Genomic DNA, 22,856 nt, shown 5'->3' with positions numbered 1-22,856 from the left:
GAAACCGCTTAAAGTGATCCTGGTTACAGTAATCCACTGCTTTTATGGTTTTATAAGATTGGTAATGAATAATTCCTCTGCAATCAATCTTTAAATAATTTGCTCCTAGGTTATCGAGTCTGCTTACAGAGTTCATTTTGTGTCTTTTCATGCAAGTAAATATACGAAAGAAAATATTAGAACTATGCTTATTCTATTTTCTTTGTCTTTTTTCAATACCCTGATTACCACATGCTTCCTACTGCAGTAAGCTTTATATTCAGTAGGTCTACTGTACTGTATTACAGTGTGTTTGAAATCCACACAGTCCAGTAATTTAATCTGAAAAACCTTTGAAAAATCTGTCATCATTTAATAAATGTACAATGCCAATTAAGAGATTTAAAGTAGCAAATCTGCGTGGAAAAAAGTCACAGATTTATGAGAAAGAAGTGGGGGAAAAAGCAACTTTTCTCGCAGATTCACCACTTTAAATCTCTCAAATCTGCAACTTTTTTTCTTGTAGATTTGCCACTTTAATCTAGTAAATTTGCAACTTTTTTTTAGATGCTAATCTGCATGTGTAATAAAGAAAAAGAGGAAAGTAAAGCGCAATAATAATCTGTTTATAATAGTTTATCACTTTGACCCGAACAGACGTGATCACTAAGAGGTTTCCACTGTCATCAAAATACAAACTTTTGTTAATAAAATGTTTGAGGTGACTCAAAATATTTAGTGCTTTAATAATTAAAAAACAAACACATTCACATTCCAGCTAACTTCAAAAACTGTGATCTTAAGGTGTTTTTGTACATCAAACAAGAGCAGCTTTACCTGGAACAATAGGTTGATTTTATACCTTTTCTAAAGTGCTGCTGAGTTTTAGCAGTCACTTTGTCACATTGTGCCTCTGTTTGATCCTCCATCCCATCATACAAACATGTCTGTGAAGAAGTCATTGAAATAAGACTGAATAAAGTGTTTGTTGGCTTAAGTTGCTTCAGCTGCAGAATATTTTTCCATGCACTGCAAGGTGAGCATGCACTGGCCCAACACTGCCACCGTGTGAAAGGAAAGAATTTGTTCTCCATTACTAAACTTTTCCACTTGTTTTAGAGCAGCGGTCCCCAAACTTTTTTCGGTGGGGGCCACATCAGCTTTTCTTCCTGTGATGGGGTCCGGGGTCAGTCTATAACAGGAAATGATATGGGCCAAAGTGACCACCAGTGTTATTGTGTAAATATAACGATCATTTGTTGGCCTTGGCACCACCTGTTGGTTTGCAGAAAAGTAATAAAAAGTATTCACACGTTTATTTGAAGTACCACAGATATTCCTTTTATTTTGTAGAAAATTACAAAATTACATAAACACAAGCTGATGCCAGTTAACAATGATTTTGTTACAGGTACAGGTGAAAATAGATTCTGCATTCAGAATCTATTTTCCGTTTCCACATTTTGTTGACCGACTCTCTTCCGTTAGCTTGCCTTGCCCGCCAAAACTAAATAAAAATACTAAATAATTCACAACTAAGGTCAGTTTTAATTAGAGCGCCTACCTTAATCAGTACATGTGGATATTTTATAAATAAATATATAATAAATGCAATTAAAAAAAACAGGTCATGTTTACAGGGATTGTTTGGGATAGTTAAGTGGGCCACTCCAATTGATTTGGCGGGCCATAGTTTGGGGACCCCTGTTTTAGAGTTTGCCCTTATAAGTGCAAAAGTTACTAAGTGAAATATGAAACATTTTCTTTCAATTCTCCTACAACATGTTTAATGTAGCTTTACTTTTCCAATGAGATAAATATAATGTTCAGTACTGTATACAGATATATCTATTTGTATAATTAAACAGAATCTACTGTGGAAAATACTGATTAGCCTCCAATGACTGACTGATTGTGGAACAAATGTCAAAGAAATAAAAAAAGCAGAACAATCAAGACAAACACCTGCTTTGTGATGTTTTTTTCTCTGAAGTGAGCGATAAAACGTGAGCTGGATTAAGTCCCTTTCCCATGGTTTAAAGTTACCGGCGGCTGCTGGCATGAAAACCACATGAAATGTTAATATGTGGAGGATCAGATGTCGACGTGGACAGCTGGAAGCTTCACCGCTTCACCGCTCATTGTTTCTGCTCGCCTCCGCCACAAACTTCCTATTAGTCAGCCAGAGTCCTCCTCTCACCATGAAGAACACTAAAACAGACACAAGCAGGTGTTACTCCTTTGAACTGAAAATCCACTTTATAAATGGTATAATTTAATTTAAAAAAAATACTTCACCTGTACTGAAAATAGAAGCAACAGTGAGAATAAGGGACATGTAGTACAGCTCAGTGGTGGTTTTGGCCTGTGAATCAAGGTTATTATGGTTAATGAAATAACAAAAACTAAAATTGAAAACACATTTTCATTAACTGAAATAAAAATAAAAACGAGAGTTTTTAAAAAAAAAAACTATAACTAACTGAAACTGTATTTTGTGGTTACAAAACTAACTTTTTTTATTTATTTAATTTTTTTATTGAAGTATTTATTTAATTTTTAATTTTTCAACATTTAATACAGACACTTACAATCAACCGAGACAGACACCAAAAACAGACAGGAAGAAAAATAAATAAATAAAATAAAATAAAATAAAATGAAATAAAATAAAATAAAATAAAATGAAATGAAATGAAATGAAATGAAATGAAATGAAATGAAATGAAATGAAATGAAATGAAATAAAATAAAATAAATAAATTAAATAAAATTTAAAAAAATTAAAAACCAGGCAGTCAACCCAAAACGAGGACAACAACATATGGTTGCAAAACTAACTGAAACTAACTAAAATTATTGTGAAAATGTCCTTCGTTTTCGTCTTTGTCAACTTTTTTCATAAGTAAACCTTTTTGGTTGATATGAAATCTATTTCATCTATCTGGTTTTATGACTTAATAAACTTATTGGGGCTGAGATGGATCAGACAAAGGAAATAAAGGAAACATTTATTGTGACCTTATTGAATCTGGACCCAACAAATACCCCATTACAAAACAACTAAAACTCATAAAAACGAATTAAAAAAATTCTCAAATTTACAAAAAAAAAGTGACGAATTTTACCGAAAAAGTGTCAAATTTAATGAAAAAAAAGTGACAAATTTAAAGAGAAAATTTGTCAAATTTACAAGAAAAAGTGACAAATTTACAATAAAAAATTGACAAAAAGGCAACATTTATTGTGACCTTATGTGACCTGGCACCCCCATTACAAAACAACTAAAACTAATACTATAACTAAACTAAAACTAAGCATTTTCCAAAAAATAAAACTAATCAAAACTAGTAAACTCACTCCAAAAACGAATTAAAACGAACTGAATTTGAAAACAAAAATTGACAACAAAATTAAAACTAAAACTAATGAAAAATCAAAAACTATTATAACCTAGCTGTGAATAGATCGGACTGTGAATCATTTTCATGCTGCAGTTTCTCTCTGAATCAAAAGAGAACACTTTGTCTTTTCTTACACATGCTGCAGCAGACAGAGTCAGGATGACGGTGCACAATCCCTGAACGCATGTCAGCAGCCCGAACATGTGATAGGAAGCCCACAAGCTCTGAGGAACCGGGTCTATCAACGTGAATATCACTGAGAAACCTGTTGAAATTAGCTCAATATTAATGCTTTCTTGTTTGTATTGTGTATTATGTATGTGTTTTTGAAATGTGTGAGATGAGAAGGGTTTTACCTGAAGCTATGAAGGACGAGGCTATGGAGGCTGACAGGTTGTTTAGAAGAGGCTGCTTGCAGTATCTCCAGGATCTGGGCCTTTAACACGACAGTTAAAGACATTTTTGAGTTGCTGACTTTGTCTGCCTTCTCTCTGATATACTGAAATACTGTGGCCCGTTGCTTTTCGGCCAAAAATGCATTTACACACTCAATCGCAATGTGTCTTTCAAAGACTGTCCAAGCTCAAAAAATGACCCCGTAGGTTGTTTGTTCTGCAGCTTAAAACCACCCAGATTTTTTTTAGCAGCGCCCTGTTGAAGCTGTAGTTATTATGAAAGATGTCAGGGTGGAAGTGATGTTACGGAGGGTATAAGGTCCACTTAGATGGGCAGGTGTTGAATGGGTTTAGTGTTACCACATCAAGTCTCATCACGCTTCACATCACTGTCTCACTTCCGGTAGTTATGAAGAAGAAGAAGATTACTTTATTAATCCCACAATGGGGAAATTCAACCTCTGCATTTAACCCATCCTTTTTTTTTTTTGCACACAGTGAACACAAGCAGTGGGCAGCACCCAGGGAGCTGAGCAGGGGGGTTATGTGCCTTGCTCAAGGGCACTTAAGTCCTAGACCTGTCAGTACCGGGATTCGAACCAGCGACTCTCCCGTTATAAGCCTGATTCCTAACCTCTAGGCCACAGACTGCCCTAATGTCCATTTATTTTACTCCTTATACAATACTTTGCTGTATCTAAACATGTGCTTTTTCCCCTAAATTGAAGCAAAAGTTTTGTTAACTAAACCTGACCAAACAGACTGATTCACAACTTTAACACCATGTTTGAACCGTTTCATGAGGACCTCTAACACTCAGCAACTGTTGCTAAATCAGTCTAGAAGCTAAACAGGGGAAAGCTGTATTTATAATGTGTATAAAGATGTATTTTTTTAAATTCTGGTGTAGAATGTCCCTTAAAATAAAACCGAGACAATGATAAATTGGGCTCTCCCTCCTGTGCCAGTGACCCGTGAGCTACCTGGCTCACTGCCATCACCTGTGTCCTTGTTACCTTCCCAGGACGTAGAGCTGAGGCACCAGGACCACTGCTGCGAACACGCCATTCACTATTTGACTGCAAATGGAAAAAAAACATGAGCAGGTTAAAAAAAAGCTTTGCAATAAGAACACTTGTAGGCTATTTTTCTATCAGATCAAGACAGAAACTCACAATTTTATCCTCTGACTCCTTGGTATCCATCTGCTGCTGTGATACGCCATCAAGATGAACATGTAGAGGAACATGAAGATGAACATGTAGAGGAACATGAAGATGAACATGTAGAGGAACATGGATGCTCGTAACTCTACTCCTGCTTTCCTCGTCAGGCTGCTGCAGCTGAAGAACTGCCAGCAGCTCCACATGAGAGCAGGAGGAAGGCTTGAATTTCACGCTGCATGTGCACAAAGACCTCTGCTGCAGATAGTGTTTCCTGAAAGCCAGCATCTGCACATAATATAAGTTTAACCCTTTATCAGGCAAAGAACTATATTTGGTAACTTCAGGTAATATTTCGAGAAAAAAGTTGCAAATTTAGTAGATTAAAGCTGCAAATCTACAAGAAAAAAAGTTGCAGATTTAAGAGATTTAAAGTGGCAAATCTGCTTGAAAAAAGTTGCAGATTTATGAGAAAAAAGTGGGGAAAAAGCAACTTTTTTCTCCCAGATTCACCACTTTTTTTCTCGTAGATTTGCCACTTTAATCTCGTAAACTTTTTTCTCAAAATATTATTTTCGTATGTTTTTTTTAGACATTCTGGCTGTATGTAATATCCTCCAATATTCTCTAGGGTTGAAATTTTTAATTTGCAAGTATTTCAATGAGTGCCCTATTAAGGGTTAACTACAAATTAGAAACTGGCAAATCTACAAGAAAAAAAGTAGCAGATTTAAGAGATTTAAAGTGGCAAATTTGTGGAATTTCAATGAGTTCCATTTGCCACTTTAAATCTCTTAAATCTGTAACTTTTTTTCTTGTAGATTTGCCACTTTAATCTACTAAATTTGCAACTTTTTTCTCAAACTATTACCTGAAGTTACCAAATATAGTTCTTTGCCTGATAAAGGGTTAAAGGTTAGATTATGTTGTTCATTTTTTTAAGCTTACTTCTAAAGACCAAAATAGTGTTTACAGTCCCAAATTGTAAAAAAAAAAATTTGATTTAGACATATTTTATTATTATTATTATTATTGTTACTATTATTATTATTATTAGGAAGGAAGCCAGAATTTTTGGCTTTATGTGCCACTGAACAACTTTCATAGGAATGGACAGGGCCACGGCTCCAACGCTGTATCTTGTTCTCTTTATACATCCATGCATTATAGTAATTCAAGATTCTTTTTATTGTCATTTTATTGAGTTTTTTCATACACAAAATAAACAGAATGCAGTTTCTCCTCAGCTCCGATCAGTGCAGCATTAAAAGATACATATTTAAAATTGTCCCTGAGATGAAAAATAAAAACATACTGACACACGCTGACACAATAAATATATAATAATTAGCAGCATAAGAAAAGTCTATTTGTAACCATGTGAATTACAAAACATTAGTGTCCAGGGGTAAAGTGCTGTTTCCGGATGCCAAATACAGATATATTCAGACAGATAGAAAATGTATGTGTTTTGTTTTTTTTACATTAAAGCACCATGTTCTAGTACATGGGTCTCAAACTGGCGGCCCGCGGGCCAATTGTGGCCCTCGTGACGATATTTTGTGGCCCCCACCTTGATATGAAAGTTTAATGTGAGTTTTATATGAATGCCATTTACCGTGTTGTGTGTGGAAGGTCCCTTTAATTACTTTTTTTAAATTTTGGTAATTTTGTGTCTTTTAAAAATAATTTTGTGTCTTTTTTTAATAATTTTGGGTCTTTTTTGGTAATTCTGTGTAATTTTGTGTCTTTTTTTGTAATTTTGTGTCTTCTTAAAATAATTTTGTTTGGGTTTTTTAAAAATAATTTTGTGTCTTTTTTGGTAATTTTGTGTCTTTATTAAGTAATTTAGTTTTTTGCTGTCATTTTGTGTCTTTTTTTAGTAATTTTGTGTCTTTTTTTTGGTAATTTTGTGTCTTTATTAAGTAATTTCGTTTTTTTCTGTCATTTTGTGTCTTTTTTTTTGTAATTTTGTGTCTTTTTTTGGTCATTTTGATACTGCCTCCAGCGGCCCCCAGGTAATTTGAGTTTGAGACCCCTGTTCTAGTAGAAACCTAAAATAAAGGCAAGAACCTGAAAATGATCATAATATGTCACTCATCAGATTTAATAATTAGCCCTTAGCAGAGACTTATTTGTCTTAGCAGGAACACTATGTTTCCTCATATTATGTGCCAACAAGTAAACTTCCACCCCACTGCTCTTCCTTTGTGTGTCTCAGTAGCTGCAGCAAGAACCGTATCACCCCTGACCCACATCCACACACAATAACACGTCCCACCCATTAACCTTAACTCTATTTAATCATCATACTTGTGCTGTTGAGTCTTTCAAAGAGTCGAACAAACATCCAAAATGCCTGTTGACTACAGCGGGACGTGGGACATGATCAGCAGTGAGAATTTTGAGGGCTACATGATCGCTCTGGGTACGTTTTACCAGTTCTTTATACAGACATTTAAAGAATGTTTAACCCTTTATCAGGCAAAGAACTATATTTGGTAACTTCAGGTAATATTTCGAGAAAAAAGTTGCAAATTTACTAGATTAAAGTGGCAAATCTACAAGAAAAAAAGTTGCAGATTTAAGAGATTTAAAGTGGCAAATCTGTGCGAAAAAGTCGCAGATTTATGAGAAAAAAGTGGGAAAAAGCAACTTTTTTCTCCCAGATTCACCACTTTAACCCTTAATAGGACACTCATTGAAATACTTGCAAATTCCAAATTTCAACCCTAGAGAATATTGGAGGATATTACATTAAAAAAAAACATACGAAAGTAATATTTTGAGAATAAAGTTTACGAGATTAAAGTGGCAAATCTACGAGAAAAAAATGTGCAGATTTATGAGATTTAAAGTGGTGATTCTGGGAGAAAAAAGTTGCTTTTCCCCACTTTTTTCTCGTAAATCTGCGACTTTTTTCGTGCAGATTTGCCACTTTAAATCTCTTAAATCTGCGACTTTTTTTCTTGTAGATTTGCCACTTTAATCTAGTAAATTTGCAACTTTTTTCTTGAAATATTGCCTGAAGTTACCAAATATAGTTATTTGCCTGATAAAGAGTTAATTATGACATGCTGGGAACTTGTGCTTAGTTGACTTGAGGAGTTTATATCTTGGGAATGTAGAACCGTTCTCAAAAACACTTATTTTATGTCAAATCATGATGGACAGGTTACATGGTGAAGTTTACATGAATGTGTTTTCATTTTCTCTCTTTTTGTCACGCAGGCATCGACTTTGCAACACGCAAGATCGCCTCCCTGCTGAAGCCTCAGAAAGTGATTAAGCAAGACGGAGACTGTTTCATAATCCAAACATTCAGTACCTTCAGAAACTACGAGATTTCATTTAAAATTGGAGAAGAGGCAGAAGAAGTGACTAAAGGACTGGACAACAGGACATGCCAGGTATAAACCTTCAGGATTAGACAATAAAAGAAAGCAAATGAATGTTTTCTGTGGCTGAACTATCATCACACACTATATTTATATATATATATATATATATATATATATATAGTTACTATATAGTTATAGTTATATATAGTTAATCTGTGTGAGATTTTCTTAATTTCTTTATTAATCTATTTATTTTACTACTAATTGTATTAGACGTCAATCAGTGTTACAATACTGAGGCAATGCTGCTTGTGTCAGTACAATTTTCATTATTGGTAATCACTTTATAGTCTAGACGGATTTCTGAAAAAAGGCCTTCTATAAGAAGTGAGGAGCATTTATGGGTACAAGTTGGGAACTGGTCTACTTTACTTATTTCAAGGGTACTGAGTCCAAAAAAAATGGTTCCCAAGCGAAATTTTGAGTTTTTGACCTTCTCATTTGTGTATCAATATATATATAAAACAAAATATCAACTGGAAAATTTAAAAGTGATATTGATTGAATATTTATGTCGGCCTTAAAAAATGACACAAATAATGCTTAATTTCACCTTAAAAGTTGGTAAAAAACTTGGGGGAAATGGTCCAACGACTGAGCAAAATGGGCAATTTGTCCGCCATTTTGATATGCAAATGAGAGTCAAAAACTCAAAATTTTGCTTAGGAACCATTTCTTTTGGATTCAGCACCCTTGAAATAAGTAAAGTAGGCCAGTTCCTGACTTATACCCATAAATGCTCCTATGAATAAATATAGGTGAACTTTTTTTATGATAGCATGTGGGAGAGCTGTGCATATGTTTATGTTATGTGCATACACACATGTACAATATGCCTTCTGCATGTATATCTATTTGCCATCAAAGTGACTTACAGTGTGTTTTGTCTTGATCTGTTATATTATTCTTACAACTTCCTTACACATAAAAGCCTAGTGTTTTGTTTTATTACTTTTTGTCACTGCCATGTTGCTGTTTGTAGTTTGTCTACATTTATTCAGTTTTAATAATAATGAAGAAGTGATCACAGTGTGTTGTTTACTGTGCTTGTGTTTCATTGTTGTTCTGTCAGACTGTGGTGAACTGGGAAGGTGATAAGCTGGTGTGTGTTCAGAGGGGAAAGAAGAAGAACCGGACGTGGACTCACTGGATTGAGGGAGACCAGCTTCATCTGGTACGTAGTTTTTACTCTAGTGGCTCATTACAGTCCAACACTTTGTAAAATTCAGAAGCATAGTATTATACTACTAATATCAATGGTATATATATATATATAAGAGTATATCAATAAATCAAGCAGACTTTATTTGTATAGCACCTTTCATACAAGAGAGATGCAACACAAAGTGCTTTACATAAAAAAGGAGAAAGTAGTAATAATAAAAATAACAAAACATAGAAACAAGCAATCACCCTCTGCCCATCCCCAACCCTCCATCCCACCCATCCTATTAAAAACAAAGCACAAACTGAGGAAGTGCCTCTCAACATGGAGCAGTAAGGAAACACTGGAGGCAGGTATAGTATCATGTAAGTTCATACATAATTTATTAGACAAAAAAATAATGTTGCTCCCTCTTTAAATTGATACAATTCATTCATTCATGTGCTCACTTTTAGGATTGTTGCTAATGGACGTCATGTTTTCTCCCTCCTCAGGAAATTACTTGCGAGGATCAAGTCTGCAAGCAAATCTTCAAGAGGACCCTTTAAAACCTCTTCAGACCACTTCAGAGAACTTTAATTACAGTGTAGACCTTCTTCCAGGAAATAAACTAGCATAAAGACACACAATGTAGCTTTTATAGTCAATAAAGAGCATGTACTTTGAGTGTAATATGTGTGTGAGTGAATGTTTAAAGCCTGCAGTACCTCCTCCCGACCACACGGCGGCGCTCCACATTAACGGCTGCACTAAACTCAGCGGTTGTTGGTTTGCTGGTGAATTTATGCCGCGAGTTTTTGTTTATTTCAGCTAACAAGAAAACTTGAAACATGAGTTAAGGTTTTGTTTTGTTCCGTCTGTTCATTTTGTGAGGAGTTTCTCCGCTTTGTACCGTAACTGGAGCCGCTCCGGAGTGGAAAATGTCCGTTGATAAAGAGGAGACGCAGCAGGTAGGACCGTTATTATTTTAACGTCTGTGTGGACGTTAGCTTCAACATGCTACATGTCCGTTTGCTAGCATACAGCAGCAGACCGGTCAAATAAAAAGGTTAATATTGATTAATTGATTTGACTTTCAGAGGTTAAAGGCAGCAGTCCATTACACCGTCAGTCTCATGTGTCAGAAGATGGTGGAGGACCACCGGAGACCGTTCAGCCGACACGTCATAGCGGCTATAACCGAGACAGCGTTCACACAGTGTGGTGGGTGTTCATAAACAGACCATAGACTGTATAAATAATGACGTAGTCACCGTGACGTCACCCATAGGGAAACAGACACAGAAAATATTAGACTCAAAGTCACTCTGTTGTTCAGTGTACAGCTTCAATTTATCAGTTACATGTCGTCACCCTGTTAAAATAATAGCCTAACTCGTTTTTTCAAGTTTTGCAGGAAACACAAAAATCTTCACCCAAAGTGTAACATATGACATTTATTGATCATTTCACTCAAAAAGGATGTAACAAAGGATGGCTATTGACATAGTAATAACCAGAGGTGGAATAAGTATTCAGATCTCTTACTTAAGTCAAAGTACTAATACCACACTGTGAAATTACTCCACTGCAAGTAAAAGTCCTGCATTCAAAACTTACTGAAGTAAAAGTACAAAAGTATCAGCATCAAAATGTACTTAAAGTATCAAAAGTAAAAGTACTCGATATGCAGCACGCCCCCACTCATTGTAATGTATTATCTAATATATTATTAGATTATTTGTATTGATGCATTTATGCAAGTAGTGCTTTAATTTTTTTATTTAATTGGGCTGATTTTAACCACTTAATATACTGTTGTGAGGTTTAACTTGAAAAAAATGTCTCATGACTTTACATTTTTTAAAGTTTTTATGTTAAATTTCGACCTGAAAAGTAACTAAAGCTGTCAGCTAAATGTAGTGGAGTAAAAAGTACAATATTTGCCTAAAAATGTAGTGGAGTAGAAGTATAAAGTCACATAAAATAGAAATACTCAAGTAATGTAAAAGTACCTCAAAATTGCACATAAGTACAGTACTTGAGTAAATGTACTTAGTTACTTTCCACCACTGGTGTCAACAGCGTGTTCAGTGTTCATAAACAGACACAGAAAATATTAGACTCACAGTCACTCTGTTGTTCAGTGGACAGCTTCAATTTATCAGTTACAAATCGTCATCCTGTTAAAATAATCGCCTTTACTATTTAAACCTCAAACTGGTGAGACAAAATCTTATTTTTTCCCGAATTAGCAGACACCCTTTTCGATGCCTGTCATATGTAATTATAAACAAGCTAACGTAACAATTTCAGGTTTTTCATAGCAGCTAGCAAGAACCATGGCTAGTTTGTTTGGTTTAGTGAGCTATTATTGTTATGGGCTAACGTTAATTGTGGGTACATTTAATGACCTTTTCGATAACGTCACCCTGTTAAAATAATCGCCTACGTAATTTTTTCAAGTTTTGCAGGAAACACAAAAATCTTCACCAAAAGTGTAACATATGACATTTATTGATCATTTCACTCAAAAAGGATGTAACAAAGGATGGCTATTAGCATAGTAATAACACTGTGTGTAAATGATGTAACTTAAGAGAAATAAATGACTTAGGCAATTTTTTGAACATGCCTTTGTGACTTAAGCAAGATATGGTAACACTTTATTTTGAAGGTGTCTACATAAGAGTCACACAAGCCTGTCATAAACATGACATGACAAGTATCATGAGCATTAATGTTACTTCAAAGTGTCATTAATGTTCATGAAACATCCCATGTCATGTTTATGACACGCTCATGTCACTCTTATGTAGACACCTTCAAAATAAAGTGTTACCATATCTTGTCTAAGTCACAAAGGCATGTTCAAAAAATTGCCTAAGTCCCATTTTATTTTGACTTAGGCATATTAAATCCCCTTAAGTCACACACTTGACATAGGCCATTATCTTAAAGGGGTAAAATCACATGATCTGATCAACTGAGGATGGAGGCGATTTTACCATAGGTGGCAATGAGGAGATGATTTAGGGGGAAAAAACCAATTAGGCGATTATTTTAACAGTGTGACGATATTGGTGTTTGGCTGGATATTTTTTTTTATTTGCAATTTGTTCAGCAAAACAAACTTGTTTTAGTGCTATCTATCCATGTATCTATGTATCACCCTATAATGTAATACCTCCCTGATAATGTAATACAATTTCCACTGGACTCGATTGAAAATGTAATAAATCACAATAATAACTTCAACAATAATGTAATAAAATATCCTGACTGATAGAATAGAGCAGCACTGGTGACCCAGGTAACTATTCCCTAAATGTACCTCTTCACAGGTTTCCAACAAATACTACCTCATGAAAAAAAAACACAAAACAACTTCCTGAAAATGTAAAAATTCCCAATAATGTAATTAGGTATTAATTTATCGATAAACATGTTATTACAATATCAGTCAGGGTATTTCTTTTTAATAATTGTTTAAGTTATCACATTATTGGGTTTATTACATTTTCGATGGAGTCATGTGCAAATTTTATTACATTTTCAGCCGTTTTTTACATTATCAGGAAATTATTACATTATATGGTGCTACAAGCCACAATGATTTAAAAATATATATATGTGTGTAACCAATAACAAAAGGTTATTTACTAATCATTGTAAAGCATATTAGTAGTAAGCAGCATGTATACAGCCTAGCAGTAGAATCAACCAGTTACTTGAATCTGAGTTACCAAAATAATGGTTAAATGTACATTTTGTGTACGCATCACTTTAATATTACAGCTGGCAAAGGTGTTGCTGATTTCAACTGATTACAGTAATCTATAAACCACATAATTTATTAGTCGGTTGTATTTAAAAAAATAAAAATAAATAAATAAATCTCTCTGACATGTAGTTAGAGTACAACTGTGATTCCAAAAAAGTTGGCATGCTGTTTAAAACATAAATAAAAACAAAATGAATTAAAGTGAGAGTGTATATTCACCGAAACAAAAGTTAATCAGTTTGAACATAAATATATTGTCTTTTACAGTTTTCAAGTGACAATATACCACGAAGAATTAGCTAATTATTACATTCTGTTTAATGTTTGTCCAATGTCCCAACTTTTTTTTTAGACTTAGCCTTGTAGCATGAAATAGTAGTACAAGTACCTCAAAGCTGTATGGAGCAGAAGGGTTCAGGAGGTTAAATCATTTTTTAATTCATGTTTTTAAAAACCCTCACCCACTTCTCCACCAGCATGCAGTTCAGTACAGCTTTTAAATCTCACATCCAAAAAGCCCTGAAACAACCAGTCACTTCTACCAAAACTTTAACACATTTTATTCACTTAAAAGAATACTCCGGGTATATTCGTGCTGTGTGTCTTTAAGATGGCGAACATTAAATCAACACATTCCTGGTTTGCATCGTTCTCAACTCCTGCTATCTGTCTCGTAAAGCAAAAGAAGCCCCCACAAATAAGAAGCACCATAGTCAATGAGAATGACTTTAAAATACTAACAGAGTTTAGTATGCTGCATGAATTAATCAGAAATCCTGTAGTATGCTTCAGTGTTTTTCTGGGGTTTTTGCAGAGTAATTCCAAGATGCACAAAATACATTTGGATACATTTCAGCAATGTGGTACAAACTGTGTATACACCATATCCACATGTATGGGATTCCTGCTGCTGTAATGTATACAGCAGTGCTTCATAACCCTGTCTGCTGCATTTACCATCAACTTAACTTTTTATGTCACGTTAAAACAAAACAATCCTTGCCTTCTCCATTCCTGTAAATCTTCTGCAGATATGCTCAGGCATTGAGCGTTCATTACACTGTGATTACGTTTAACCCTTTATCAGGCAAAGAACTATATTTGGTAACTTCAGGTAATATTTCGAGAAAAAAGTTGCAAATTTACTAGATTAAAGTGGCAAATCTACAAGAAAAAAAGTTGCCGTGTTAAGAGATTTAAAGTGGTGAATCTGTGTGAAAAAAAGTTGCAGATTTATGAGAAAAAAGTGGGAGAAAAGCAACTTTTTCTCCCAGATTCACCACTTTAACCCTTAATAGGACACTCATTGAAATACTTGCAAATTCCAAATTTCAACCCTAGAGAATATTAGAGGATATTACATACAGCCAGAATGTGAAAAAAAAAAACAAACATACGAAAATAATATTGAGAAAAAAGTTTACGAGATTAAAGTGGCAAATCTACGAGAAAAAAATGCGCAGATTTATGACATTTAAAGTGGTGAATCTGGGAGAAAAAGGTTGCTTTTTACACGTAAATTTGCTACTTTTTTCACGCAGATTTGCCACTTTAAATCTCTTAAATCTGCGACTTTTTTTCTTGTAGATTTGCTACTTAAATCTAGTAAATTTGCAACTTTTTTCTTGAAATATTACCTGAAGTTACCAAATAAAGTTCTTTGCCTGATAAAGGGTTAACAGACTCCTCCCCGTCTCCTTTGGTCAGCCACCTCTGTGTGTCTGGCTGAGTCAGTGTTTATGGACTTCATGGTGTTTATTAGTTCCCAAGATTGACTTTTTATATATACGGTATATAATATGTAAAACTCAACTGGATACGTCTTTAGCTACAATAGGTTGTGCAGCAAAATGTGATGTCTACTTAAATTTTGTTATTTTTTGTTTAAAAAAAATGGAATGTAAAACATGTGCAAACAAAGATTTAAAAACAACTAAACACATGTGTAACTAACCCTAAAAAACTTTAATATTCTGACTCGAGTATGTAAATAGAGGTGGACAACATATCACTAACAATGTTCAATATAATGCTGTTTCATAACTGCAACAGATTCTCAACATCTCACTTTTCCCCAGATATATTTGCTAAAGATCTGGAGGCCTTTGCAAGGTGATTATCCTTATTTTTGTTTCCTTTTATATATTTTATAAAATACCCGGTTAGGTTTTCTGTTATCTTTTTCACATGATTTACAATCCCTGCTTTGATTTCAGGCATGCTAAAAGAAGCACAGTGTCTCCAGATGATGTAAAGCTTCTAGCCCGTCGCAGTACTGCACTGGTGAGTTATTTGAGTTATACACAAGTCATGTATTGTTGTGTGTAGTAACATATGAGCCACTAAGTTTAAACCAAACACATGTAATTATACCAGCAAACATAGGGCATTCAAAACATTTAATCCTAATAAAAAATGTACTATATTGGAATTATGTAGGGGTATATATTCTACAGCAGACAGCAAACTTAATGTTTAATTTGCCTTTATTTATTTCAGTCCATCTACATACAAAATAAAAGTGAAGAACTGAACCAGGAGCAGAGGGATTTGAAAAAGAAGAATACTGGGAAGAGGAAGAGCAGAGACACGGAGGAGGACAGCAGAGAATAAGGAAAGGACACAGGCAGGCCTGCAGCGTCTCAGATAAACATGAAGGCTGACTAATACATGACAATAGGTTAAATGTCATTAAAGGTGCCATCGTCTTTTATGGGACGTAAAAGATTCCTACATTTGATATATTCCATTACATTGATAAGAAATAACTTCTGAGTGTTGTATGTCCTGGGACCTGCTGATGTAATGTCAAGTTATGGTGCATTTGGCACTGGTTTGACATTCAATATGAAACAATATAAACTGATTTGAAGCAGGTTTTTTCTGTCGTTGACATTTACTTCAACACATATATAGCCGTTTCTCCAAACTTTAAAATATTTCTCACTTGGAGAAACCTCAAATACACTTAAGACTGTCAGGAAAACTATCCTTAACATACACTCACATGTCCACTTTATTTTGGTACACCAGTATAATCCAATGCAAACCAGTACACTTGCCATTAAGTCTTTTTTTATGTAATTTTGTTACTTTTATGAACTGATTTCCATAGTTATTGGTAATGAAGTCCTGGTTTACAGACTATTCAGAGGTGTTTGTAATATTGTGCCCTTCTCATGGATGTAAATGGGGAGGATAAAGTTTTTAAATTATGTCCAGTAAATCAACTGTGTGACAAAGAATTACTGCAAATGCAACTGCAAATAAAGTTTAGAGAATTTTTGTAAACCCACCACAATCAGAGATTGGTTCACTTTTGATTAACCTGGGTGATTGAGGATGAAACCAGATTGTAGATTCAAATTCCTAACCTTAAAAACAAGTGTTGATTTTTAATGATTTACAATAGATTGTACAGGTGTCCCTAATATAGTGATCACTAAGCATAGAAAGCCATCTAAAAATCACCAATTTCAATGCTAAGCAACATGCCATTAGTCGTCTTCTAACTTAAGCCAAATCAAGGACAGAAAATACAGTTTGGAGAGGGGAAGCCATATTGCTGAGCTCATCTATTCAAGGATAAAATGAAGACAATAGCCACCACCTCCCTCCTACCTTAAAAGTAGCTGTGGAAAATCAAAAAGGGATAATTCAACTCTGACAAGCAGTTAAAAGCAGCAAAAAGACAGGTACTACCCCATGTCATGTCTGAGAAGGCCACACACACTGAAAGTGTTGGAACTTCCGTCTTCGTCCTTCAGAACAGACTTCAGTCAGGGTTCAAACGGAGACCTCGACCAGCGGAGCCCAAGGTCCCTAGATATGTGAATCGAATTAGACGTTTTTTTATTTGACAAACTGACCCAAGTAAATATCAACTAAGCATCTATTCAAATGAACTTTATTAGAGAACTCCCTTCATTTGACATGTTTTTTCAACACCTCACAAACAACACAAGAGCTACTGGGAACCATTGGACACACCACTCCACGTTCTCACACTAGCACTCAGCGTCCCCCAGAGTCTTCAGCAGGTGTCATCCACATCAAGTACACACTTACAGATCAGTTCAATAACATGAAAGCACACACCATACAGCATTCAAATCAGATAATATAAGCAATACAAATATTCATCACAACATTCCACTACATTTGATATTTCTGCACTTGATCGACATACTTAAGAGTAAGGAAAAACTTGCAAAAGATTAAAAAAAAAAAAAAAAAAAAATCTTGAAGTACTACTTAAAGAATGTCCATGTTAGGGGGAGGCGCTCGTAGCATCTGCAGCTTCCACTCACACATTCAAAAAGCAGTCAAATTGGGCTCTTTCACTGCACAACCAGTCCGTTTCACGCGTCTCTCCGTTCGCTCACTCATCGCTTCACTCTTCGCCACAAGCCATCCTCAATCGCACTCATCAGTTCTTAAAATGTCAGTTGCGCAGTTCTTTCCATTTTAAAAGTGGATAAAAGTGAAAACACCCACCGTCTCTTAGAACATGCGGAGTGAAGCCGTTCTTTGATGGCATAGCATTTACAGGTGGGAAGAGGGAGAATGATACCGATATCACCCCAAGAATGCTGCCAAAGAGGAGCTTCCTCACAGGAAAATGGAAGAGAGATGAACTGCAGAAGAGATTTCAATGAAGGCTTTTCCACAGAACTTGACTGCAAATAAAGTTGCACTTAAAACATTTAGGTTTCAACCAGATTCTTCCCAATGCAAGATTGCCTTTTAGGTCGATGACAGAGCCGGATAATGGTGAACCACAAACATTCATGCATTTTCAAAATGGTTATATCACATTTCACAATACATGCATTAGAGAATCCAGTTGAAATGGATACAAACAAATGAGACATCAAAATAGCACTTTAGTCAGACATCCTGGTAAACAATTCACTTCAACACTTCCTAAATTAAATCTTTAGCATTTTTTCCAAATGTACAAAACATCTTCCACAAAAGTGTTAAGTTTTCAGATACGCATCAACACCAGAAATAAATTTTGAAAAGACTCATCTTTGTCACAATACTTACCATACAAACATTTAACTTACATACCCCACCCAGATGACTTTGACTCCATACTGGACCCAAACCCTGAGCTAAACCCACTACCACTGGTTGTAGAGTTTGACCCCGTTCCCCAGCCGAGACTGGCCGAGCTGGTGCCGTAGTTGCTGTTTCCTGTACTGAAAGACTGACTCTGGTCCCTACTGGAGCTGGTTCCACTGGAGGTGCTGCCTGAGGTGGAGGTCTGCTGCTGGCTAGCCAGCATCCCCATCATCCCCCAACTACTCTGCAGAGCAGCCTGAGCAGCAGCCATCATGGCAGGGTTCAGACTGAAGGAACCAAAATTAGCCAGACTACTGTTGGTGCTGCTCCCTAACCCACTACGGCTGCTACCAAATGCTTGAGCGCCAAAACCATTCCCAAACCGCGCCGTGCGATCAAACTGCCTATTGCCGTGTTTGGGCTCAGCATTTGAGATGTGAACACTGACGCCTTTGATTATTAGGTCCTCTCCACAGAGAGACTGGGCAACCTGGGGAGGAGAGAGACACGGATCAGGTCATCTGGGCGCTGGTACCATGGCAACAGGACGTACTTTCTACACCACATGGGTCAAACTGATCCAGGAAAGGGCCTAGTGGGTGCAAGTTTTCATTCCAACCAAGCAGGAGACACATGACTCCACCCATCTAATCACCTGGGCTGTCTTCACTCGTTTGATTTGTCTGGATGAACAAAAACCTGCAGCCACTTGGCCCTTTCCTGGATCAGTTTGACACATGTGGTCTAAAGCACATGTGTCAAACTGATCCAGGAAAAGGCCAAGTGGCTGCAGGTTTTTGTTCCAACGTAGCAAGAGCACACCTGATACGACAAATCAAACGAGTGAAGACAGCCCAGGTGATTAGATGGGTGGAGTCATGTGTGCTCCTGCTTGGTTGGAATGAAAACTTGCAGCCACTAGGCCCTTTCCTGGATCAGTTTGACACCCCTGCTCTACACAGTTAACAGCATACCTGATCATCTGCAAATGTGACGAAGGCAAAAGCACGGAATGGCTTGGGGATGAAGACGTCTGTGACTTCTCCGTACTGCATAAAGAACTGCCGGAGGTCGTCAGTGGTCATGTCTTCTGTGCAACGGCCTACAAACACTTTTCTGCTCCTCAGAGGCTCATCCGGGCCCTGCTACGAACAAAGGTGAAGACAATTAACACTACGGGTTGTAGAATATTAACACGTTGGATATATATTCACATAATGTGCAGGTATATGCATGGACATTACCAGATTCACCTTCGAGTTAGGGAGCTTGCAGTCACACCATCTTCCGTCAATCATATGGCGCTGGGAGATCACCTTCTCTTGAGCTTCATACTCTGTGAACCTCACAAAGCCGAATCCTTTAGAGTTTCCTGTCTTGGCATCTCGTTTTACCTGAGAAAGAACAAACATCAAGCAATGAGGCTCAATCGTCACAATATACAACCGAAAGCAACCCGTGTTCCATTACTGCTGTACCTGAACCATGATGACTTCTCCAAATGTGCTAAAGTAGTCTTTCAGATCCTGTTCAGTTGTCTTCCAAGGAAGACCCAGAACGATGAGATCTGATGTCTTCATATCTCCTCTTTTCATCTTTACTGCAGAGGAGGCATCAATTTCCTCCATTTTCCTTTTGTTGTCTGAAACATGATCAGTGCAGAGTCTTTCAGATCCTTCAAAAAGAAGGACTTCAATCAGTTAGTAGCACATGGGTGGAGATTTGCATGTACAAGTTTGATTTCATTGATTATGCAGTTGTAAGGACCTACAGTTGCACATTGTTTATTACGTACACCAATCATATAATACAACACCTGTCCAATAAACCCTACATCTAAAGTATTTTCTTTTTAATGTTTTAAGTTTTGATTCAACATTAGGACCATTTTATATATGTAGTTTCAAGCAAACATCTAACATCGACTTGTAAAATTTTAACATCAATGTATAGATATGCACCACTTCATACTTACATAACAGGTGAATTTCATAAGTGTTATCTAACAAGTGTCTATTTTGCTGCCATTACAGTCTTATTCTGCTATAAAGTTTTTTGGGAGGATGATTTTACTATTTTTTAAAAAGCATTTAATCTAACTCATTTCAATATAATACTGCTTTTGATTACATTTGACCCAAAGTGAGAGAAGTCTCAGGAAATTACACTGTCCTGATAAATTGTATGAAATTATGCTGAGGTGTTTGAAACTTTTTTGACCAACATGTTCATATATGTGACAGTAATAAACATATCACACATGTAACAGTATAGCTCAATGCAACTAAACAATTACCGGCCTCCAGAATTCCTGGAAAATCCACCTTAAATGGACATCTCAGTTTTAATACAACATGTAACATCTACATCAATGCTCCCTCACTCCCTAAAAACATCAGACTTCCTCTCTCACCAGGTCAAGACATCCCTTAACCCATTGACGCCTGAAACGCCTGTAAAACCTCTGGGCGATTTTAAAATAACCCCTAAAACCTGGAGTTTTTCTGGAAATTCAACAGAAGTGTCAACGCTTCTACTAAATAATAGATTTTTCAGCCTCTGTAGCAGATAGAAATTAAATTCAAAAAGTATTTGAGAGCTTATACAAATACTACAAAACGGCGTATCCGCTTTCCAGGCTTCAATGGGTTAAAGCTGCCTACTACCACTAACAAACTGTTCTCCTCATCCTCCTCTTTTCGTAGATTAATTAATTTATTGTTTTTCTATGTTTTTTTTGCTTTTATTCGTTGTAAAGTCACTGACCATACAAGTCCAATGCATTATTATTAAGAATATAGTTTGACAACATCTACCTAACTAAAGTGTCGTCTTTACACACAATTAAACAACGCTGATATTGATTTACTAATTTTTGCGAATTATTTCGTGTCTCAAAGTCACTTTTGTGGGCGTGCACCAACTACAGGTCACGTCATTGTCATCTATTTTCAGTGTGCTGAAGCTGCATCATGAATTATAAATACAGTGGTACACCTGTTAGGCTAAAGTCTTATGTAACGACAAATGGCTGCAAAGTGTTTAATATCTACCTTTTGGATAGTTCACCACATAAACGACGTTCCCCCATCCGTTTTCTGGCGCGTGGAGGACCCCCTCCACCAGCCGCACGCCCCGCATACACTGGGACACGGGGCTCCTGAAGCGCAGGCCACACGCCCCTGGGAACTGAGCCGCCACGGTGGAAAGCAGAACCGTGCCGTCGTCCTCGGACGGGATCTCCATGGGCTCCTCGTTTTCCTCCTCCGCCACTCGAATGTACACTTCCGCCATTTTTTTTTTCTCCTCCAGAAAGAAAACTTCTAGCTAGAATCAAAACAATGCTAGCGTTAGCAGTTAGCTCGCTAGTTGCTAACCTTAGCCGATGTTGCTAACAAGACTGAATGAGTCAGGCTAATTGGTCAGTTTAATGTCAGGAAAACACATCTCAATTTAAAATACTGCAACAAAAAAAACGTTAGGGTTTACATTTAAGTTATTTTATAAATAATATCACGCAAAGATTGCGCTAAGGAGCTAGTAACGGCCTTACTGTTCCTTTGTTCGTTTGGGATCTGTGACGTCACCACTGGACGACGGCCGTTCAACTGCGCCGCGTAATGAAAACTGCGCACGGTCCCACGCTAACGGCTCCGGCTGAAACGATCTCCTCAAAACAGCTTCGGCAGGCTCATGAAGTTACCCAACTAATCGTCCGTCTCGCCTCCAACGCACAGAAAGAAAAACAGCAGGGTTTTCTTTTTTTTATTTCCACGAGGAGAAACATAAAACCACCATGCAACGAGCACGGCCAACCAAAATGGCTTTATCTGAGCGAAAGAGGAACTACGTCATTACTTTGGACGGGTTCATTCCGTGGGGGTAAATATATCAAGAGTGTGTAATTATAATAAGTAGTTACTTAATCATTATCCGGTATACAGTTGTAAAAAATAACATTACGTGTGCAGTATATTGTTATAACTGTATTAAATGTAATTCAACTGAATTAATTGTAATGTTGATCATCAATTTCACATTGTCCCCCCCCCCGTAAGGGAGGCCAGGGTTAGTACATCCGGTGCTTACAGAAGCAGCTTCCGTTGGTTGGTTGTTATGTTGGTTGGCAGAGAAGGGAAGATGGCGGTTGCTATGACAGCACAGACTTTTAAATACATTTCTACCAAATTAAGCCTTCATTCCACATTAACGCGACACGTGTCAGTCAAAAATGGCTATCAGAGGGATTTACCTGCAAATTATAACGTTGTCGTTTCTGTTATGTCAGCTTATTTTCATCACTGATGACCGCTGAATCATGTTGTGTTCAGGTGCACATAATGTAAACATTGAGCTGCTGAAACAGCGCCGTGGATTTAGTGTGATCTGGAATGATTTATATCGAGCGGAGACTGGCATTTAGATCATTAAAAAAATATACAATTAATTGCAAGTCTTTGATAAGTACTAGCCATTAATAAATACGTTTATACTTGTCTCAGTGCCATCCCAAAAG

General features: G+C 36.4%; 4 protein-coding genes across 8 annotated transcripts; 2 read left to right on the top strand and 2 right to left on the bottom strand.

Moving 5' to 3' along the window:
• Nucleotides 1-1,824: 1,824 nt before the first annotated feature.
• Nucleotides 1,825-5,147, bottom strand: LOC131968130 (uncharacterized). Its single transcript, XM_059328873.1, has 5 exons — nucleotides 4,954-5,147; nucleotides 4,795-4,857; nucleotides 3,740-3,819; nucleotides 3,518-3,648; nucleotides 1,825-2,344 (listed from the first exon to the last, which is right to left on the bottom strand). The coding sequence occupies exons 1-5, from the start codon at nucleotides 5,145-5,147 to the stop codon at nucleotides 2,255-2,257; spliced, it is 558 nt and encodes a 185-aa protein (XP_059184856.1). The 3' UTR covers nucleotides 1,825-2,254.
• Nucleotides 5,148-6,964: 1,817 nt separating this feature from the next.
• Nucleotides 6,965-10,109, top strand: rbp7b (retinol binding protein 7b, cellular). The gene is made up of 4 exons (XM_059328814.1): nucleotides 6,965-7,369; nucleotides 8,173-8,351; nucleotides 9,415-9,516; nucleotides 10,002-10,109. Exons 1-4 carry the CDS (start codon nucleotides 7,297-7,299, stop codon nucleotides 10,053-10,055), a joined length of 408 nt encoding a protein of 135 aa, XP_059184797.1. The 5' UTR covers nucleotides 6,965-7,296; the 3' UTR covers nucleotides 10,056-10,109.
• A 179-nt stretch (nucleotides 10,110-10,288) lies between these two features.
• On the top strand, nucleotides 10,289-16,555 carry cenps (centromere protein S). Its single transcript, XM_059328815.1, has 5 exons — nucleotides 10,289-10,457; nucleotides 10,587-10,710; nucleotides 15,349-15,382; nucleotides 15,487-15,553; nucleotides 15,770-16,555. Exons 1-5 carry the CDS (start codon nucleotides 10,428-10,430, stop codon nucleotides 15,881-15,883), a joined length of 369 nt encoding a protein of 122 aa, XP_059184798.1. The 5' UTR covers nucleotides 10,289-10,427; the 3' UTR covers nucleotides 15,884-16,555.
• A 606-nt stretch (nucleotides 16,556-17,161) lies between these two features.
• tardbpb (TAR DNA binding protein b) lies at nucleotides 17,162-22,184 on the bottom strand. Of its 5 annotated transcripts, none has more exons than XM_059328791.1 (6): nucleotides 21,894-22,184; nucleotides 21,394-21,667; nucleotides 19,819-20,030; nucleotides 19,585-19,734; nucleotides 19,315-19,485; nucleotides 17,162-18,830 (listed from the first exon to the last, which is right to left on the bottom strand). In XM_059328791.1, the coding sequence occupies exons 2-6, from the start codon at nucleotides 21,632-21,634 to the stop codon at nucleotides 18,339-18,341; spliced, it is 1,266 nt and encodes a 421-aa protein (XP_059184774.1). In that variant the 5' UTR covers nucleotides 21,635-21,667; nucleotides 21,894-22,184; the 3' UTR covers nucleotides 17,162-18,338. The 5 variants fall into 5 exon arrangements, with proteins under 5 accessions (XP_059184774.1, XP_059184775.1, XP_059184776.1 ...); XM_059328792.1 differs by having other exon boundaries at nucleotides 18,009-18,830; nucleotides 19,315-19,482; XM_059328793.1 differs by having other exon boundaries at nucleotides 18,009-18,830; nucleotides 19,594-19,734; nucleotides 21,894-22,183.
• Nucleotides 22,185-22,856: the final 672 nt, after the last annotated feature.

The sequence above is a fragment of the Centropristis striata genome, chromosome 3, assembly GCF_030273125.1.
Source record: "Centropristis striata isolate RG_2023a ecotype Rhode Island chromosome 3, C.striata_1.0, whole genome shotgun sequence".
Lineage (NCBI taxonomy): Eukaryota > Metazoa > Chordata > Actinopteri > Perciformes > Serranidae > Centropristis > Centropristis striata.
The sequence above is the reverse complement of the archived record's forward strand: the minus strand, read 5'-3'. Positions and strand labels throughout refer to the sequence as shown.

Excerpts from the sequence above, each read along its gene's own strand:
- tardbpb (XM_059328791.1), bottom strand. The coding sequence starts at position 21,634 with ATGGCGGAAGTGTACATTCGAGTGGCGGAGGAGGAAAACGAGGAGCCC. Across the intron at positions 19,735-19,818 it reads GAGAAGTCATCATGGTTCAG|GTAAAACGAGATGCCAAGAC; the intron begins GTACAGCAGTAA and ends GTTCTTTCTCAG. Across the intron at positions 18,831-19,314 it reads TCACATTTGCAGATGATCAG|GTTGCCCAGTCTCTCTGTGG; the intron begins GTATGCTGTTAA and ends TCTCCTCCCCAG.
- cenps (XM_059328815.1), top strand. The coding sequence starts at position 10,428 with ATGTCCGTTGATAAAGAGGAGACGCAGCAG. Across the intron at positions 10,458-10,586 it reads ATAAAGAGGAGACGCAGCAG|AGGTTAAAGGCAGCAGTCCA; the intron begins GTAGGACCGTTA and ends TTTGACTTTCAG. Across the intron at positions 15,554-15,769 it reads CCCGTCGCAGTACTGCACTG|TCCATCTACATACAAAATAA; the intron begins GTGAGTTATTTG and ends TATTTATTTCAG.
- LOC131968130 (XM_059328873.1), bottom strand. The coding sequence starts at position 5,147 with ATGTGGAGCTGCTGGCAGTTCTTCAGCTGCAGCAGCCTGACGAGGAAA. Across the intron at positions 4,858-4,953 it reads AGGAGTCAGAGGATAAAATT|TCAAATAGTGAATGGCGTGT; the intron begins GTGAGTTTCTGT and ends TTCCATTTGCAG. Across the intron at positions 3,649-3,739 it reads CTCGTCCTTCATAGCTTCAG|GTTTCTCAGTGATATTCACG; the intron begins GTAAAACCCTTC and ends TAATTTCAACAG.
- rbp7b (XM_059328814.1), top strand. The coding sequence starts at position 7,297 with ATGCCTGTTGACTACAGCGGGACGTGGGACATGATCAGCAGTGAGAAT. Across the intron at positions 7,370-8,172 it reads GGGCTACATGATCGCTCTGG|GCATCGACTTTGCAACACGC; the intron begins GTACGTTTTACC and ends TTTGTCACGCAG. Across the intron at positions 8,352-9,414 it reads TGGACAACAGGACATGCCAG|ACTGTGGTGAACTGGGAAGG; the intron begins GTATAAACCTTC and ends TTGTTCTGTCAG.